The 20,907-nt window shown below is 38.1% G+C and overlaps 1 protein-coding gene across 7 annotated transcripts in view; it reads right to left on the reverse strand.

Moving 5' to 3' along the window:
• The window catches only part of DLG2 (discs large MAGUK scaffold protein 2), a 1,029,196-nt gene that overhangs the window by 213,605 nt on the left and 794,684 nt on the right, over positions 1-20,907 (reverse strand). For all 7 annotated transcript variants that reach the window (XM_065678826.1, XM_065678819.1, XM_065678821.1 and 4 more), the window contains 2 exons: positions 19,134-19,202; positions 8,820-8,976 (listed from right to left, as the gene is read on the reverse strand). In XM_065678826.1, coding sequence (XP_065534898.1) covers positions 8,820-8,976; positions 19,134-19,202 — 226 coding nt within the window. The remainder of the gene's footprint in view (positions 1-8,819; positions 8,977-19,133; positions 19,203-20,907) is intronic.

The following is a 20,907-nucleotide window of genomic DNA, read 5'->3' on the forward strand; positions in this document are numbered from 1 at the left end:
GACACATAACTGACAGGTCTGATAGCTAACTCTTTTTTGCAAAAGAGACATACCTCATTCATGAGAATTGTTAAAATTCATTAGCTTCTGAGCATGTGCTTAGAAAAGTGAGAATTAATGTAGAAAACAGTTTCTGCATCAAGGCAATTGCAAGGTATGTTATACATTGCAGAAAGATGGGGCGAGAGGGGTGGTGAAGAGGAGAGGAGAATTCCAGATGGAAGTCAAATTCCTCGATTAATAAAAGACAAAAGGAAGCTCTGCATTCACCAATATACATAGCATTCCGGCATATGAAAGTGGTAATATTTTTCCCTAGAAGCTCCATTAAGCTTGTATTTTAGAAAGTTATCTATTTTATTTTGAAGTCTCAAAGTGACAAGTCTATGAGCTTCAATGGCAATATAACCCAGTTACCCTGACTACAAAACAAGCACATCATGTTTCGAGGCTGAATATGTTGAAGTTCAACTTCCAGCCATCAGATCACATATATTTATCAACAACACTGAAAACCAGTTTGCTACCATCTCTCTTCCCCAAGGGTATGTCCAGATAGTAGTGCTTACATTGTCACAGATCATACTTCATTACAGTGAATTTTTATGGTCAAGGAGGATGCTTGCTGGGGAGGGACTCTTCATCAGGGACTGTAGTGACAGGACAAGGGATAATGGGTTAAAACTTAAACAGGGGAAGTTTAGATTGGATATAAGGAGGAAATTCTTTCCTGACAGGGTGGTGAGGCACTGGAATGGGTTGCCCAGGGAGGTTGTGAATGCTCCATCCCTGGCAGTGTTCAAGGCCAGGTTGGACGAAGCCTTGGGTGAGATGGTTTGGTGTGAGGTGTCCCTGACAATGGCAGGGTGGTTGGAACTAGATGATCTTAGGGTCCTTTCCAACCCTAACTATTCTATTCTGTGCTAGGGCTTTCCTGACAGGATACGAACTCCAAAGCTGAGAGCTACCACTTCTGAATTAATTGTCACTTGAAAACTTGCTCCCTGTGGGATTTTCCACATCTACTGTGAATGCTGTTTTGAGGTTCATGTTGCTTATTCTTCTGAACTTCCTCATTCCCTTCCAGCACAAAATTACCAACTTTGCCACTGTATGTCCACTCAGGGGCAAGTTGTGTTTCATTCTCCCATTTCTAGGCCATTTTTCCTTACTGGTCAGAAAAAAATCTGGAATTATCTGACTTACACTTCCTTTTTTCATATTCCCCACCCAAAAGATTCATGAATGTTTGGTCAGTTTGGATGAGATCTATTTCAGTAAAGGGAAATAATGCCAAAAGTCTCTATAATCAGTAAACAGAAATGCACACTTTTACAGCACAACGGTCATCTGACTTGTGTCAAATGTCTACTTTAGGGCAAGGGAAACTGTATGCCAGATGTGGATACATCTTTCTGTTAACTATGGAGAATGCCTAAAGGATTACATGCCCTCTGCTTCCCAACATTAACAAAGCCTGAATTTAGATTAGTGTACTATTTGCTCCTAAGGAGCTATCTACCTGCCCATCTAGTTGGTGTGATCCTATTAACATATGACAGCACCTGTGCTCTCAGCTCCCTTCAGAGATTTTCTTTTTCACAGAATCATAGAATGGTTTGGGTTGGAATGGACCTTAAGGCTCATCCAGTTCCAACTCCCTGCCATGGGCAGGGACATCTTCCACTAGAGCAGGTTTCTCAAAGCCCATTCAACCTGGCCTTGAACACTACCAGGGACGGGGCACTTTTACAGTTCTATCACATTTATCACCTACCATGCAGTACTGATCCTTTGTATATGTTTAGCAACATGATCTGCCTTGATTTTTCAAACATGTCCTACCTCTCCAAAATAGTCCAAACGTCTGAATTGATCTACCCATTTAAGACATTTAAGACATTGCTTAACATTCCCAACACATAGCATACAATATTCTATATATTACTACAAAGCAAATTTACATAGTTGCTGTTTTCTTATTGTATAAGTAGGACTAATATTAAAACCATAAAGGGAGTATTTATGTACCTCTGCAGCCACAGACCACAGAATTTTGTAGACTCTCACATGACAGAGGATGGAGTCATGTAGCATTTACACTGCCACAGGGAAGTAAGCATCCTAAAGATATGGTCAGTGCCTCTGCAAATAGTTCTTGTATGCAAAGGGAGTATCTGTTATAATCCTAACACTGTTACACAAGAGTGACTATCTGGTGCTCCATGGAGAAAAAACTCTAAGCCCTACAGAGATGATTCAAACACTTTCCAGGCCAGCTGTAATTTGGGAGAAAAAACACAAAACAGCTCAAACCTAAGAAGGAAAACCAAACGGTATTTGCCAGTTTTCTTAGTTTTGTAACTAAGCAACAATATGCACTCTTTGCCCTAAGTAGTTTTACAATGAGCAAAAAGCCATTTTAAATTAGAAAGCTGAAAGCTTCTCTGCACCAAAGTAAGGGAAGTTAATCTGAAGGTCAATTCTAACTGTAGCAAATATAAAACATAAATCAAGCACAAAGTCCTTTACACTCTATCCTGCTCTATATAACATTTGGAGTAGAAATTGGAGAACACTACGTTTTCTCCTACAGATGTGAGTGATAAGGTGGGTAGGAGTTGTGTGGGAGGAGCTTAAGTAGAAAGAAGTGTTTAGACTGTAAGTGAAAGCAAACATCTCATAGAAAATGACAGCAGGACAATGCACAGTCACAAGACAAAATCTGATCAATACAAGAGATAGAATCATAGAATGGTTTGTGTTGGAAAGGACCTTAAGATCACCCAGTTCCAACCCGCTGACATGGGCAGAGACACCTCCCATTAGACCAGGTTGCAAAGCCCCATCCGGCCTGGACTTGAACACTGCCACAGTGGAGCATTCACAACCGCCTTGACCAACCTGTGCCAGGGCCTCACCACCCTCACAGGGAAGAATTTCTTCCTTATAGCCAACCTAAATCTGCAAAAGATCACTTTTCCTCTGTGAGGGAGAGCCTTGTATAACAGATCAGAGACAGTACTGAAGTGAGATGCTCAAATACTAGTGTTAAGACTAAGTGCATACAATGTCATGTACCTGTGACAGAAACCCCCATAGAATATCCCTGATAGCCCTTTCCCAATGCATAGTTATTTGATTCTCAGAAAGTAGCACGGGAAAAAAGAAAATATCTTTCCCTATATAGAAATAACTAAAATAGGTCAAGAGGAAAATAAGTAATTTGGTTAACTTCATTCATCTGATTAGATGATTACATTAGATGGGAGAGAAAATGGAAGCATTGGAAGAGTACTGCCTGGGTCTTTGCAGTGCAGCCTGCTCTTTTTCTACTCTTTTTCCTGTTGCTGTTAAGCAATTATCCTTCAGGAAGCTTGTTTTATTTCCTTAAGGTAACCCGTGGGATGTGTTTCTTGGGAGCAGCCATTCTGCTCCAGAGCAAGCAGTCTCCTTTTTCTCCTGATTCTACTTTCAGGCTATCGGCCATGCTTCATCCTGCCCTTGTGAACCACAAGGTACTGAAGCATTAATACAGGTGGATGAAATAAAAAATGATTTTATGGCCCACAATTTTATTTCACGTTTCTTTGTGATGAAACAAGCACAATGTTAGCTGAAAGAAAATAACACATAAATGGGCAAATGCACATGATTTGTCAGATTCAGTTTAAGACACCTAAATATAGATGTGGTAAGTATGTAGGCTTAAAGTCAATGGATACTTGATCAATACAGGCAATAAAGCTTACACAGCAATTCAACTTGCTCTACACAAAGTTTGCCAGGTGAATCATTCTCTAGCCTTTATTGAATTTAATGGTAAGCAGACAGCAAGCATTCAGATGTCTAAATCTAAGTTCTTAATGAGGTTTAGCCTTGTCCAAAGACACAAAATGCAATCATTTCAAAAGTTATAATCCAAATGCTAATACTCTCTGTTACCTCCTTATGGCTATTAATTCACCTGAATTCTCTCTTTTATATGCATTTTTAACTTGATGCAGTCTTACGGAAAATTATAAAACTCAAAAGCAATGTCTTCTTAGGAATTCAAGGAACAATATGCACTCATTCTTTGTAAGCTGTAAACCTGAAACTTGCTGCTCAACTTGCACATGTAAACTAACTCTGTGCTTTAGGGATGTTACCTATAAGATGAAGTTGCTCACTTGGCACTGAAAGTGCTTTGAAACATGCAGATTAAGACAGCTAAAATAGCTAGACATATGTTAATGTAATCTTTATTTGAGATTGTAAGGCAGAAAATGATGTGCCAATGTTTGTTTGAATAGGACCGTAGTCCTTCTCCTGCCTCCCCAAGAATTTCCCCTAAAATTTATTGTGTACCTCTTTCCTAAATTTATGATTTACACAGCTTTCTGTCAGCAAAGCTGTATGCACAACATATAGACATTTTATGACTCTTAGAAATCATTTATTCACACGCAGGTGATTTTAAGTGAACAACACAGGGTTCCCATTGCTCTTTTAATCATCATTATATGCCTTAGCATTGGAAGCAGAATTTTAAACTGCAGGAATAGCATCAAGGAACTTTACATTTGATTTTTATTGGAAGCTGCATTTTCCTAACAGATGGAGAACTTGGGGTTAGATAAGAGTTCAAGCAGCCTCTCAGTCTAGACTTGGCCCAGACTTCTCACATGATCTAAAAAAAATCAGTGAATATACTGGCACCTCATTTCCATTGCTCTAAGGGAGAAATAATACTCCCATTGGTATTCTAAGCCGTTGTGTTTGGGTTATACAAGTCAGAGACAAAAGTTAATCTGTATGCACACAGAACCTAGGAAATCAAGTCTTGATGGCGAGTAGGTATCAGAATGTTACTTGATAACATTTACATTATATTTAATAAAAGGACTATGCTATAGGGAGGCATATATTCTGTTGTAGTGATGAATGTACACTGGCGACGCATGCGTTACTACATTTTAAAGATATGCGGAAGTGAGAAAGAAAGCGTTTCGTTCACAAGAGCATAATGAGTTATAGCAAGAAGAAACCAGAATTTAAACAATCCTAACTTTTAGGGGGAAAAAACATCTTATCATGAATGCAACAGTATAATTATTTTTTTTTTTTCTGTTTGAAATACTTTACTCTTTGAAACAGATCATTTTCCATTATTCTTCAATTTGCCTTCAAGGTTCAGTAGGATTCATTTTCCCTCTCTGCACAGAAGCAATTGGGAATACCAACCTGCTTTCTGAGATAAGTTTTCAACATTTCAGTCTATTAACTGAAAACGGAAAGATAGAGCTACCTCTGCTTTTCCCAGGGTTTTGCCAGCTTCCAAAGGCTGCTCTGTGACGTTACTGATCCTGTGATGCCATCTGGTGGCATTTGGAAAAAAAGAACCTCAAATTTCACTCGTTCTTGGGGCCAAAGCTGTGTCACGATCTTTCAGAGTGACCAGGAGGGCTGTAGCTTGGAGCCCTCCCTGTCATGTAATCAACTGGGTTGGAAAAGACCTCTAAGATGATAAAGACCAACGGTTCCTCAGCACCGCCAAGGCCACCACTAACCCATGGCACTGAGGGCCTCGTCTGCACGGTGTGTGGACACTTCGGGGGCGGTGACTCCAGCCCTGCCCTGGGCAGCCTCTTCCAATGCCTGAGCACCCTCTCTGTGAAGAAATTGTTCCTAATCTCCAGTCTAAACTTCCCCTGGTGCAGCTTGAGGCCGTTTCCTCTTGTCCTGTCCCTTTTTAATTGGGATCAGAGACCGACCTCCACCTCACTCCATCCTCCTTTCAGGGCAGTTGCAGGGAGCGATCAGGTACCCCCTGAGCCTTCTCTTCTCCAGACTGAACCCCCAGGTCCCTCACCCATTCCCCATCACACTTGGGCTCCAGGCCCTGCACCAGCTCCATTTCCCTTCTTTGGCCCCGCTCCAGCACCTCAAAAAGTCTCTCTTTTAGTGAGGGGTCCAGAACTGAACACAGGATTCAAGGTGCAGCCTCACCAGTGCCCAGTACAGGGGGAAAATAACAGCATCGGGCAGAAAGAGAGGTTAGAGAGGTTATGGGTTTTGCTCAAGCCCTGTAGGCTGACTCTGGGACTACGCATGCATCCAGTGTGTATTCATATTCATAGATTTATAGAATCATAGACTAGTTTGGTTGGTCATCTAGTCAACTAAAAGTCATCTAGTCCACCCCCCCTGCCATGGGGAAGGATGTTCTGGTTTTGTTGGGTCTCATTTACGCATTTTCAATCTATTTAAGGTGTTTTTATATTTTCCTTCCCAAAAGAGAGAACACACATCTTTCAACTAAACCACACTTTGCCATATTCACTACACAAGCATGAATTAGCAAACTGCTCTAATCCTCCTCTTCCACATGGGAGACTGAGGCCCAGTGAAATAATGCACCTTGACTACGGTCACACAGAAGGACAGTAGCCAAATCAGAGAATTAAATCCAGACCTGCAAAGTTTGAAAAGAAGTCTGAAAGAAATTTCATGGAATAATCACAGAATGGTTTGGGTTGGAAGGGACCTTAAAGCTCATCCAGTTCTAACCCCCTGCCATGGGCAGGGACACCTTCCTCTAGAGCAAGTTGCTCCAAGCCCCATCCAGACTGGCCTTGAACACTGCCAGGGATGAGGCAGCCACAATTTAACCAAGCTTGAGTTAGAAATACTAACTTTGAGGGTGCTGTTTGCTCCTGGTGAATCAGATTGGTCATGTTTTGAGAAGCAAATGGGCAAACTATTTCTATAGGGAAATAAGTGTTGCTGAGGGATGAGACAAGAAAGAATAGAGAGAAACAGACCTACTTTGCAGCAGCCCTTATAAAATTACGGTGTCTAGGACTTTTCACGAGACAATGGTCTAAGATTAACCAGCTCTAAAAGTAGCATGTGCATGAAATTTGTTTTGTCTGAATATGGAAAAACGGATCCATAATAGTTATTTGTGACTACGTAAGTAAGCAGTGCCCGACTTGGTGATTGCCTGGGGATAGGCATGCAGTCTAATTTGGCAATAATTTCCATTCCTCTCTGCTTAATGAACAAATAACCTACTCTTGCATGACAACTAACTGCTGCAGCAACACTGGTAACTGTAATTAGAACTTATGGAAAACATTGCTACAAAGCAGACAAAAATTAGTGTTAGAAATTCAACTCCATCAGCATCATACAGTGTTAAATGTACCCCTACTTAAACATAAAGGAAAATGGACTTTTAAATTTGTATCTGGATTTCTGAACACAATGTATTGTGAAAGGTTTTGATTTCATAGTGCTCTTTCAGTCAGATTTATTTTGCTGCATCTAGCCAAGGAAAAATAAATTACCTAATTGTCCTGAAAAAAATTCCATTTCTGTTCTTTGGGTTTCTTGGCTGTGGTGTTCTTAACACAGGCTTTTGACTTTCTTATCTCTTCATGCTCACAGCCTTATAAGAGTTTATTTGTTTTATTTTTTTGCAGTGTCTTACAAACTTTCTGCTCGAGGAGCTCTTCAAGGCACCTCAACATCTTTTACCTGTCCTTTCTCACTTTTTGTTAAAGCATTGCCAAGGAACAGGTTTAGATATAACATACTCTTACAATCCTCACAACTTCAGGTTACTGCGTCCCTTTGCTGCTAACTCACCAGATTTTCCATATATATTGCAAAACAGCCTTAGCCACCTTTTCATACCAAAACCGTGGCAGGCGGAAGGTAATTAATCTTTCATAGAATAAGCCAGTGGCCAAGATAGTCCTTAGCAGTGCAGGAAAAGTATTCCAGCTTCCTCATGGGTTTAAACATTGAGAAGGAAAGTGCCACATAACCATGTCACGTCCAGGCTAAAGCCATCTTCCACCTCAAAGTGAACCAAAGTGCACCCAAGGATGAAAGATTCACAGGGATAGAAAGCACAAGAGAGTGAGTGAGGGGGACACTGCAGCCTAGTGTGTCCATCAGTCATCGGGGATGAATAATTCCTGTGTGTCAGTGCTTTGCCTTAAGGCTGTGTATGCACTTTGCATGGAACAGCCACAACTGTATCAGTTTGAGACAGTTTCTTTTTACTGCGAGGTGGCATAATGTGAATGGATGTTTAACTACATTTTCAAGGCTTTCATTGACATTCAAAATCCTTTACGTTCAGATTGTTACAGTCAGATGTTCAGTTACCTGACAGAGCCTAAAACTTAAATGCACTGTCAATATATACATGAAATAAAAATTAAAAAGATGTTTTTGAGACCAAGAATGCAAAATATAACCCCGGGCTGCAAAGCCTTCTACCCTCTAAAATTTAGAAATTAATTTCAGAGTGATCATCAAATTCATTAGAGGCACAGAGACAATTAACATAGCCTAATTAAGCTACTTCTTGCACTGGGCCATTTGCTAAGCAGCTCAATGCACACTAGATGGCACCCCCAGCCTACAGGATTTCACGGTACTGCTTTTTCTCCTCAAAGGCAAGCTGAAATTGAGAAGTATCTTGGGACTAAGTAATGCATTTTGGGCAAAAAGGAACCGGATGATGGGCTACACTGGGAGACGCTGAGGTCTGCACTGCGTTTAGGTCCTCCCTGTGGTGTTGCCGTACTGTAGATAGCGTTAAGCGGAGAAAAGTCTCATTCTGAGCTAAGTGCAAGTAACACCATTAGCAAATGCCATAAAACCTAAGAGCAAATAAACAAAATACTCAGTGAAAAACTGTTTCCAGCTTGGATTACACAACACAGAAACCAAAAATGCCTTCTTTGTGTGTTCCCTGCAGTACAGAACAAAGAACAAGATGAAGCGGTTGGCCAGCAGAGCCCAGCACAAATACTTACAGACAAGATCTGATCCCCTCGCTGCAGTTCTCCGCTGAGATCGGCAGGCCCGCCTGCTAGGATGAAAGACACGAAAATGCCTTCCCCGTCTTCTCCTCCCACTATGTTAAAACCAAGTCCTGTGGAGCCCTTGTGCAGGATGATTTTTCGAGGCTCTCTGTATAGAAACAAAATGATAATGTTTATCCATTCAAAACTCAGTGTGGATGCATTTTTCAAGGCATCAGAAGTGTGCTACATTTTGCTTAAGACACAATGGCTCATTATTACCTAAATAAACCATTTAACAAACGAGATAAATCTGTTAAGTGGAAACAGATAAGGTAGTAATTAACCAGCACCTTTTATTATTTTCAGCATTATTACTTTATTAACCAGCATTATTATTTACTTTTTCCTCATGGTTGAATTCAAACATCTCTATTAATTTCAGCCCAATGGAGTTCTCTTCGATATGTTAAGTGATGGGTTTATTAAAATAAAAATCGAAACACTGAAGGCATTTTATAATCTAATTTATAACAACACTGTATACAAGTAGAATCAATCTTTACATGGCACCTTTTTATTTTAAGTTCTAGTCTTTCTTTTTAAACAAATGAACAAAAAAAGAAAACCAAAACTCTAGGCAGATCAATGGGAAGTGTGTTTGATCTTGGCAGATTTGGAGCAAATCACATTGCTGTGATCAAGCTTATAGAGCAGAATCTCATGAAAAACTGGCTTGACATTATCAAAAGCTCGCAATTGTAAAGGCACACAGCAGTTTTATCACTGAACCATACCGACGGATATCTGCTTCTGCCTTACTGGTTTATAAAGTTGTTCATTATCATGGAAATCAATAAATAATAACAGCTATATCTACTACAGCACTTTCCATCTGTAAATTGAAAATATGCCCTGAAGGATGCAAACACAATAACATGCATTTTACTGATGTGAAAACTTATGTCCAGAAAGATGACTTTTCTGAGCAATGAAGGTATCGTTCATGGAAGGTGTTGCAGGTACTCCAGTTCCCAATCTTTACTCCACACAGCAGGCCTCAGATCTGTCTTTCCCTTGGATGCGCAAGTAAACACAACCATATCTATACATACATACACAACCCCAATATTCATAGGTCCTTACCCCACTTCGAATCCCTCTAACAATTTACTTTTCAGACAAGTAAATGCTGTTACATTTCTATGTGTAAATGTTAAGTCCAGCCCTGCAAATACTCACAAACCCATATATTCACAGTCAAATAAGATGTTCTTCTAATTCTCAGTTTTTACAAGTATAAGGTATCAGCAAAGTGACAACTGTAAAGACACACACACCCCTCACATACAGAAACATGCTCCAGAATTCTTCTGGTGGAAAAGATCCAACTTTTCCTCTGTACTATAGAACAGTTTTATGTCATAGGAATGGAGAGAGAGAAGTGACTAATTAAGGGATGATTTATTTGATGAAGTCTTATGGCTCTGTACAGGGAGAATTAAGCCTTTACATGACAATTCCGAAATCAGTAAGTGTTCATCTTTGCCCAGTGCTAATGTTCAACCTGTATTCCCAGCTTGGTCATTATCTTTAAATAACATCTTAACTTTCTGAAACTGAAGCTTAAACATTTCTGAAAGACAAAAGTAAAGCATTTTTTTATAGTACTTTTAAAGGTGATTGTAACCTTAGAGAACGTACTAGTCCTACTCCATATGTTCTTCCTTCTTATAACAATTTCTTAACATTGTATAGCCACAAAACAACCCTTTAAACATAGAGCTGTGAGAAAAAGACATATCCTCTCAAGTCTGCATATTCTTGATGCATTTTAAGTAATCAGAAAATAAACGGGGTTTTCTTTTCTTTTGGATCATTGCTGTTGATTTGCCTTCTAGCAACACTTTTAGCCCCTTCTCAAGCATACGCGATTAGATATAGTGTAATCCAGGTTTAAGAACACTAAACAGGTTTTTAATTAGGAAGGGTGGCCTGAGGGTTGGAGCAGAACTAGGACAGCAAGCTGGAAGCATGGATTCCTCTCCCGCTTAGCCCATGCACTACTGAGTGATCTTGGCAAGTCATTTGTTCTTCCAGCTTCCATTTCCCCATCCACTAAATGGTACGGTGACACTTGTCATCTTCAAGTCCTACACAATCAAAAACACTTTCCAAAAGCTGAATGACTGTGTCCTCGTTTCAGCTGGGATAGAGTTAATGTAGATTTACACACACAGTGTGGATTTAAACCATGACAGACTGCCATTATTATTTACCTGAATATCGAGGGAAAAGAGGCAGTAAAGTCAAACAAATCTATCTGCATGTGCTGCTGGTGAGAAATCAGAAGAGCTCTTGTTCAAGATGAAACTCAGTATTTCCACATATGACAGACAGCTTGGATCAAATAGTTGAAAGCCAGTGCTATGGAGAAAACTAGGTCAATACAACTGGGTATCTACTGAATAGTAAGCTGTGTAGCTCAACAAAAAGTTGGCCCAGTTATTAAGCCCTGTCTCTGATCAAGTCAGCAGATTTATGTCTAAAATGCTGTCAGTGCTGTTTTGTGATTTTGGCCTTTCGACAGCAAAATTCATGCTCTGCTCTTGGATCATTATGTTCAGAGGAAGTTCAAACAATGACAGGGAACTGTCAGAATCCATGATGAGAACACAATGAGGTCTGGCTCCTGCTCTTTAGCCTAAGCAGGTCATTCTGGTAATGACTCAAATTTGGCTGTATAGACTCTGACCAACCACAACATCTCCTCATACTTCTTTTGTAACTGAGTATCCTGAAAAATCTGAAAGGTAGATTCATGAAGATGCAAATGTTGTCATCATCATAGAAATAACCTTCAGCCACAACTGTACTGCTAAACCAGAGAAGTAAAGGCATATGCCAATTCAATATAATTTAATACATTTTTTAAAATATAAGTAATTGATCCCATTTGCATAGTGCATTTAGTATGAAAATGAAAAAAACCCACTTCTGATGATAATAAAACTTTGTAGGGTGTTATGATATTAAAGCAGGAAAGCAATTTCTTAAGCAATTAAACTACAATACCAGCCACTGATCAGTTGATCTCCTAAGAGTAATGCAGCAATGAGTTATCTGTCAAGGCTTTAGCCACACTCACAAAAAAGTCCAGTTTTGATAAAGCTGGAGATGAGGATGTCACATATTTATCTGCCTGGTATAAAAGTTTATAGTCAACTCTTTTAATATAATGGTTAAGTAGATCTAAGAACAGGCTTATCCAATTTTTTCTTAAATAAACATTAGCAAAAGCTCCTTTGCCTCTATTAAAATTCTTTATGAAGGTAATTCTAACACACATGAAAGAACTCTAGCCAGAATGCGGATAAATGCTGTAAAAGAGGCAATGGAATCAAAGACTTCAAGATGACATGGTGATGGGGGAGTAAAAAGCAAAAGGAAAGCAACTCGAATGTGAATGTCGTTTTCTTGCAGTAAATACACCCAGTAAAAACCTGTAGTTCTCTGCAGAATACAGCAACTGAGGCAAAGCCTATTTCAGGGTTATCTTAAAAGATCAGTGTTCTGTCTGGAGACAATAGGTGGCACTCTGTAGCTACCTAAGAAAAAGCAGTAGTCTTAACATCCAGTGTTTCTGAAATTTACGTTTCTGCCTCCAGCTTTAAATACTTCTCCCATTTACAAATTTTTCCTTGATAAACACGGCTGAAGGTGAATTTCTAGGTGCCAACAAAGCGTACTAGCACTTTAATTTGGTGTGTGTGCATGCTTTATGCCCTCCTGCAGCTTCGTACCAAATACAAACAGAAGTGCAGTGGGGGAAATCAAGTAGAAATTAGAACGGAGTGTGAGATGAAAACATTCCTGGACTGACAGAAGGCAGCAGAAGGGAAAAGAGAAAGAAAGGAGACAAAAAGAGCAAAGAAAAGAGAGAACAGGATAAACCGAGACAGTGGATGTGTGAAGGAGAGCAGGGAATGAAAAGGCAGAGAATGAAGAAAGGAAGATTTACTGTAATGCAGCCAGGAGCAAAGGAGCAAATAAAGTGCTGCAATCCACACAAATTTACAGGCTCAGAAATCAATGGGAGAATCAATTTGAATGGACTTGATTACTTGCTTCGGGGAATGCATCAGATCAGATTCTGTAAAGCGCATTACAAATTGCAGGCCTGATGTAAGAGCAAAGTTATGAAATTAATATTTGAAACCCGTAAGTAGCAACAAATCAGAGTGGATGAAGCTTTGACACTTAGGAAAATGTCTTCTGCCATAAAATGCCGTTACCAAAACAAGAATCAGAAAGTGAGGTATTTTTCCTCCTTAGCACTTCTTGTTGTTCCTGTTTGCTTATTTGGTCATTATCTTGAAAATAGCTACTACATTTGTACTCAATATTTGATCAGTTTATTCTTTTACAATAGGAAAATTACAAGACAAAAAAAAGTGAGCATCCCCGTCATTCTTCTATAGATTGTGAATCCACGTAATTCTAGATTTAATTCAAGAGAATAAAAACTGGACTGATAAATGAAGGGGAAAATCTCTCTGAAAACAAGCAATTCTTATAATAACTGACTGAAAGAAAATCCATTTTTAATTTGCTTATTTTGTGCTGCTGGCTACATGAAAGAACGCAGTCAGTTTTAGTATTCATCTCACACTTACACAGCTCCATCTTTCTCTTTCTTTTCTGCCGTCTATAAAATTGGGGTGTTGGCATGAATCTGTGCTTTTTGGAACATCTATAGAAATATTAAGCAGACTGGGTGCTTTCAAATACCAGACCCTAGAGACTTCTTTAGTTATAAATAATCAATGTGGTACCCCAAATCTGCAGGGACTTAGAAATATGGCTTTGATCTTGCTTTGGCTGCAGGGTTTTTTTATGTTTTAGTATGGGGTTTTTTGTTATTTATTTTTTTTGGGGGGGAGGAGGGTTCAAAAAATGCTGTTTGCTTCACAAAGGATATTAAAACCATACATCCATTCATGCACATGCTGATCTGGTGTTACAGTAACACATATCATAGAAAGCCCAGAAGAATATTTATCTTACTGCTTGCATAGGGGTAGTACCAGTCTCCAGCTAAGTCCCCAACACCCTCTGTGCAAAGCACCACACACATGTAATGCAACAATAAAGCATTCAAGCTACTTAAAGGAGCAAATAGCAGGAGGGAAAACTGAAGTAGGGAGATATTGTATTAGATGATTAAAGTCACATATTAGTAGTACATCAGGGGTACAACTCCCCTCCACATCTAAGGGATTAAAGCAGCCTTATCTTGAGTGGCACAGTGGTTGGCTTCTGACGATTCACTGTGTGAGCACTGAGCTATGCCCGGTTAGGGTCAGTTGGCTACTCAAGCCATTTCTTCCTCAAAACAATACTTCCAGTTTTCTGCTCGTGCTTGAAAAAATTCTGATAACTGCATTTTATTTCAGACAGCCAAAGGGCTTCATACTGGAAGGACCTGACATGGTAATTCAAATAGTCTGAGCATGTTTCTTCACAGCGTTTAACACAGAGAGCTAGGATGGACAGAGAATGTGCCAGTGAGTATGATGTTTTAAGAGCTGATTAATCACACCAGAGAGAATCTGAAATCTTAAGTGTCTTAAGGCCTGGAACATGCACACTCACCTTTACAAAAGATACTGAAGTTAAGACAAAACCAAACTTACTCAGCTTATTTAAATTTAAGTACTGTCTACTACTCAGCTCCACAACTATTTAAACAAAAAACTACCGTCTGTAGCGCTCTCATTTATTGCTTTATTGCAGTATCACTTCTGTTGCATCTTGGCTTTGACTTTTCTCCTTGTTATTCCCCTCCTAGGCTTGGCAAAAACTTTCCACCATGATGTGAAACAGCACAACCTCTTGCCTTCCTTCCCAGCCTGATCTCCCTTTCCTTTGAGGTTTCCAAACCACCATAACCTGGCAGTGGCAGGGAGCTGGCAAACCTTCCATTCTTTGGCCCCCAATATTTCACTTTCTAAGAGCTTAGGAGAAGCTGAACACATCAGTGTTACCCGTTAGCACTGCATTAGACCCAGCGAGGTCTGATCCCTAATTTGTTACTTTAATTATTATCATCCTGATACCAATTATGCTTGAAACTAGCAAAAGTAAGGAAACCTTCATGTTATCTCTTGCAGTCACATTGAGCACCACAGTGCAGATGGGTAACTGCCTTCTTAAACTGAGACAGCGTTTTAGTTATGAGCAGAGGGTTCATTTTCATTACCTGCAATTGATTAGTGACTTAGTATTTCATTTTACTAAATGCTGCTATACTAAAAACTAAGCTGTTAATGAGATGTTCATTTATCATAGCACATTGTAAAATATAATTTTATTTACTACAGTTACCCATTCTGGTTGAAACAAGTATTTTATCTGTTTATTTCGCTATACTTTCCTTGGCATTTCTTGTTCATTGAATGCTGACATTAACTGTAGCAGCAATGCTTTATCCCAACTTTAATACTCACTGCATTTTTAATGCATTTATTCTGCAAACAGCGTGTCTAACTTGTCACAAACTTTGAAGTATATTTAATACAAGGGAACCTACTGGGACCCAGACTTCAGCCTGACTGATGCATGCATGAGTACACTGGCTTATACATGTGCAACTTTATTTGTTTTGTGGGAACCCCTCTGGACTTTAACAGTTTTTCATTTTGTCTTTTGTAGAGGAATTAAACCCTGCACACCAGGCAATGTTTTCTGGCTACAGCTGGCAAGATGGAATTGGCATACAGGAGTAATCTCGTACTTGAAAAACTGGTCTGCATTTTTTCCATGACATCTGACATTTACTTTAAATACACAGGAGTATGTCTCCTAGATTTGAGAAATCTCACTGATTTCTAGAGCGACAATGCAGGACAGCTAATATGCTCTTTAACTTTGAAAGAGACATGGTTACTCTTCAGTACGCTCATGCATTTAGACGTTGTCACACGTAAGCACTTGTCTCTCTTCCCTGATCCAGGAAGTGCATTATTCACATGCTAATAATCAAAATAAATCCTGAAAACTGCCTCTCTGTTCCACCTGTTATAGCAGCTCCATACTAGGAAGCTTGGTTTACCTCCTGCTTTTTAAAACTATTGGTTCCATATTGAAACCACTTTTCTATTAACTATAACGTACAGCATTCGATGGCTCTATTTACCATGAATGCGCCAGCTTCCCAGTTTGTAAACAAAGCTAGATGAGATGGAAATGGTGATAGGCAACTGCACTGCACTGTCAGGAGACAGGAAGTATTCAAAGGCTAAGAGAATACCTAAAAATAGCAGTGCCTCTAAGCCATGTTTCAAGATATCAATACACAGCCCGTTAGTAGCAAGCGTCCAAAATTACTCTATATAATGCACTTTTGAAACACAAAGCAATATCTGTCATGTTCAGAATAAAAATTCTTACCCTTAGTCATGGTTCAAATGCTGTTTATTTATGTATAAATATTTATATATATTTGTGATACTCGGTCACGTTGATAAACTCATTTAAACTTTCCATCAAACCACTCTTGATAGAGTAAGTTGAAATCTCAGTTTCTAAGCAGCTCAGCAGAAGAGATGACTGGTAGCATATAAAATACAATTTAGCCTGAATGTCAACTGCAGAGACAATAGCTATGATACACCACTAACATCATAGCTTAGTACAGCAGGATTTCCAAGTAGCAGGTTTTAGTTTTCATCCAATAATTCTTCTATTTTGAATACTCACATTTGAAATTGTTCGTTAAAACCATTTAAAACATTTTAAAAGCTTTGCTAAAACCATTTCAAAAAACTCAAACCAACAATATTTTCAAAATCAAATGTTAGAGCTTTCTTGTTTTTAAACCATGCAAAGAAACCATTAGGGGAGTTACAGATTAGATCGCACTAACGAGAACATCAAACACCTGTAAATTCATGCTTTTATACACATAATAAATCTGGTCGCCTCATGTACAGTCGTTACACTGTGAAGAATATATGGCTTGAATATAAAGGAAATTTAATCTTTAAAGACCTTTGGATTTTTCCCACCTTGCTACTCTTTTTTTCTTTTTGTGCTGTCCATGAAGTCCACAAAATCCCTTCCTAAAAACCCTATTTTTATGTATAAATCCATTCCCTAGATGAAAAAAAGTTATTAAAGTTTTTTAAGAATCTATTCTAGCCAGCTCAATTATCACATATTCAACAGGGTGGAAAGGAATCAATGCCAGCAAATGCAGTTCCCCCTGTATTTCTTTAACCCCCCCATAATTCATTTCTCCTTCAGAGGACCCAATAATTATATTACTTCAGTGACTACACAGTCAGTCACACTGAGCCAGCATGGAAGCCACAGATCTGAGCGCATGCTAGGGATGCCTTGCACATAAAGTAGCATTTACAAAGTGCATCTCAAAAGCAATAAAATGAATCACCTAAATATAGGACTCTGATGGAAACTCAGTTCCTAAAAGAGAGAAATAACTTTGTTTTGACCTCAAATTGTATTAGCTATAAACACACTTAGCAGCATGGACTTCACAAAACATCAGAGTAAATTGAGCTTTAACGCAATGAAATATTTAGGGCTGAGCTGATTACTTAATTTTGCTCAGCGGTGTAGTAGGCTAACAGTCCCACTTTCCTATGTGAAATAAAATATGACTCAGCGTAAGTTGATTAGTAATAATTACAAGCCAGATACTCTTCTACCTCCTGAACAGCAGGAGACCTGTAATATCAGTTGCAAATATCCTGCGCTCTAATGATTCATATACAATATATGCAAATCGACTGCATGGCCAGTACAGATTCTACAATTTATCTAAAAATTCACATAGATTGATTTCCAAATTTCAATAGGAGTCTAAACCTATAGGATGCCTCCCAAATTATGGAGTCCAGTGGACCAAGTCAGAGACAGCATAAGAGGATTTCTTTCCTTAAATCTCAATTTACCAATTTTTTATTTATTTTCCTTTTTTAAAAAATCTAATTACCATTTTAATTGAGAAACTTGGTCTTGAAGCTCAATTTTATATCAAACATCAACTTATTCATGAGTTCGTTTGAGGAAAAAGGAATCAATATATGACTCTCTATGTTTGTTATGGAGAAAGAGAGATGAAATCAAGAAGAAGGATGTTTAAGCACTGAGAAAGGTTGTTTGGAACATGTCCAATCTTCACATTGGAGAACCTTGAGCAAACTGATCTAACTTGAAATTAGCACTGTTTTGAGGTTGGATGATTAGGGCTTTATTTATAGGATTACCTTCCAGATGACAGCCCTTAAGCGATAATCACCTTTCCAGTAGCAATTTCATTATTCAGTCTTGCTTTCAATGAATAATTACTAGAGATGTCCTATACATTTTAAATAAAAGCTTAAAATCTTAGGTCTTAGATCTAGATAAGAAAGGAAAAAATTGAGACTTGTGAGAAAAACATTTCAGACTTCACTTAGGAATGGAGTATTTCACATATCTAACTCTTTTTCTTCTGACTGCACCACACTAAGGCTGTAACAGAAACCAGCGTACAAGATGACATCTTTCCTCTGTGGAAACTTTGGATTTTAACTTTTATCACAAGAAAGAAAAGCTCTGAAACAGGACCTGACAGCAGGCAATGACAAGTTATTACCCATGCCTACAAAATATTTCAAACAGTTCTACATTTCCATGGGTGGGGAGAAAGAAATCTAACGTTTGTTGTAAACTGCTTAAGTCAGTGCGACCAAAATCTGTGTTTCAGTGTAAAACATCAGCTTTTCTAATATCATAAAGATGCAAGAATATTAACTTTGATTCAGAATGATTCATACTTTGTCCAACTGTTTTTGTTAAAATAGAGTCAGCTAAGTACTCAGAGCTGTGCTTCTACAATTAACAAAGATATACAAGCAGCACAGGATTATTCTTCTCTAGCGGTACTTCTTCATTCTTAGTTCTAGACACTTCTTTGTCAAAAAGAACTCTTGAATGCCTTAAGAAAACACAGTAAGACTTCACTGTGTATTTCCATCATTAGTGGAATATTTACATCTAACACATGTAAATATTGGCATTAGTCAAGTGAGATGAAGACACCGTATTTAATATATCTCTATGACATATTCTTATTTCCATGAAAACCAAACCTTTCAGTCTAAGTATCTAGAAAGGAGCAGCACTAATTTGAAAGTAGTTATTTCTTCATCTCACAAACTTAAGCCACATCTAGTTAATGTGTACATGGGTAGTTCAGTGTCTGGCTGAGTGGTATCTGAGAGCTCTACAGGCAGCTTCAACAGAGAATCATCTTACCCTTCCACAGAAATGGTCCGCTGCAAGCTCACTGTGGGTGGACGCGTTGCAGTGCTGTGCTGGGAATGACTGTATGACCAAGGAAGAAGAAAGAAAAGCATTTGTTAAAGAAATGGAAGTTTCTCTCATTCTTATTCTCTCTAGCAGTTTAGCTAATGCTAAATTAGAAATAACAATCAGATTGTTCTACACGTCTCTAAAGCATTTTGACTTCGGTGATGCTCATCACTTCAAAAAAGGGTTCAACCCTTCAAACTCTCTTATTTAAAGCCAGGTTTCATTCCTCATTAAAAGGAGACAGAAGGAGAGTAACGCCCCCTTATCTTTTTAATTCTTTTTAACTATATATATACACACACAGTTCTGTGACTTAAAATAACTTGGATCCTAATTGTTCTGCTAAATATGTTAACCATAAACCACGAGGTTAATTTCAGAGCAAAAGGTAAATAGTAAATCATGTTATCAATCTAATTCTCAGTGTTTCTCAGGTAGAATGCTCAATAAAAGAGAATATTCACTGCTTATAACTGCACTATAATGTAACTTGGAATTTTACAAATTTCAACCAACATTCACTTTTCTATCAAATTTTAAGTATCTTGAGTTTTTCCACTTGAAATTTTATCAATGTAAGACACATTTAGGAAGAATAATGATATTTTCTAAGCAAAACACAGACTCTGGAAAAAAAACCTTTTTAGATTGAAAATCCTGAGTTCTAATGGCTTCTCATATGCCATGTTGCCATGAGTAAGTAACCTCAAAAATAGTTATGTTATATAAATCTAATAAATTAGACAGCATATGTTAGCCTCAGTATTGTGCTATTATATAATAATATTGTTCCATTACTATTCATGTAAATATAAAAAGGCAACAACATAGCACCAGTGAAAGGCAGTTTTTTGATAATAAATAACATTCTTTATCCAAGACAACATGTTTTGAAATTCTGAAACATAGAAAGATCTAGATGTATGTTCTGATTAGTTTAAATGGCCACATTACATAATGAAGCCCAGTATTAATAATGAAAAGTACACATTAAAATGAAATCTTTATGTCAAGTTTTATATCTGTGACTCTGCCAACAGCACATTTTGTCTTGCTTTCAAGCTCCATATAAAACTCAAGTTGTTTGTTCAGAAGCACACTTTTCATAAGCTATAACATTTGATATCAGTGAGCAACACATCTATTTTATACTTATTTTATCACTTAAAGAAAAGTATACACTATAGCAGTGCTGCTATAAGTTTCAGGATTGATACTTAACTCAGGTTACTTTGTGCAAAACCTTAAGGTTATAACCTCTCTGTTTCTAAACATTTTCTGTAGTGGATGAAAAAGGCTAAGAATTTTGTTACCATCCTGTTCATAATGGCCTTTACAGAACTAGCAAAACTCTTAGATTTTATAGCAGATCTGTTTGACATCACGTACCTTTCTTTAATACAGGACAAATTACCTTTCTGAACACCTACCAACCTAGACCTAAGGCTCCTATTGGCTGTACTCATAAATGTATTTACGGATTTCACTATTCAGCTATGTTAAAAAAAATTTATATCTTTTTATAAATGAAACTTATTATTGTTTAAAACATTCATATATAGAAAAGTTGGTGAAAATACTATTTTGATCTTTCTAAGGAAAATCACTGTTGAAACACGAAACTGAAATGACAGCAAACAGCATTTCCAGAAATGATTAGGACCACCACGTTCCTTGATTCTGGATGTCAAGTATAAAACAACTCCAGGGCCCTGCA

The sequence above is a fragment of the Lathamus discolor genome, chromosome 4 (assembly GCF_037157495.1).
Source record: "Lathamus discolor isolate bLatDis1 chromosome 4, bLatDis1.hap1, whole genome shotgun sequence".
In the NCBI taxonomy this organism is placed as follows: domain Eukaryota; kingdom Metazoa; phylum Chordata; class Aves; order Psittaciformes; family Psittacidae; genus Lathamus; species Lathamus discolor.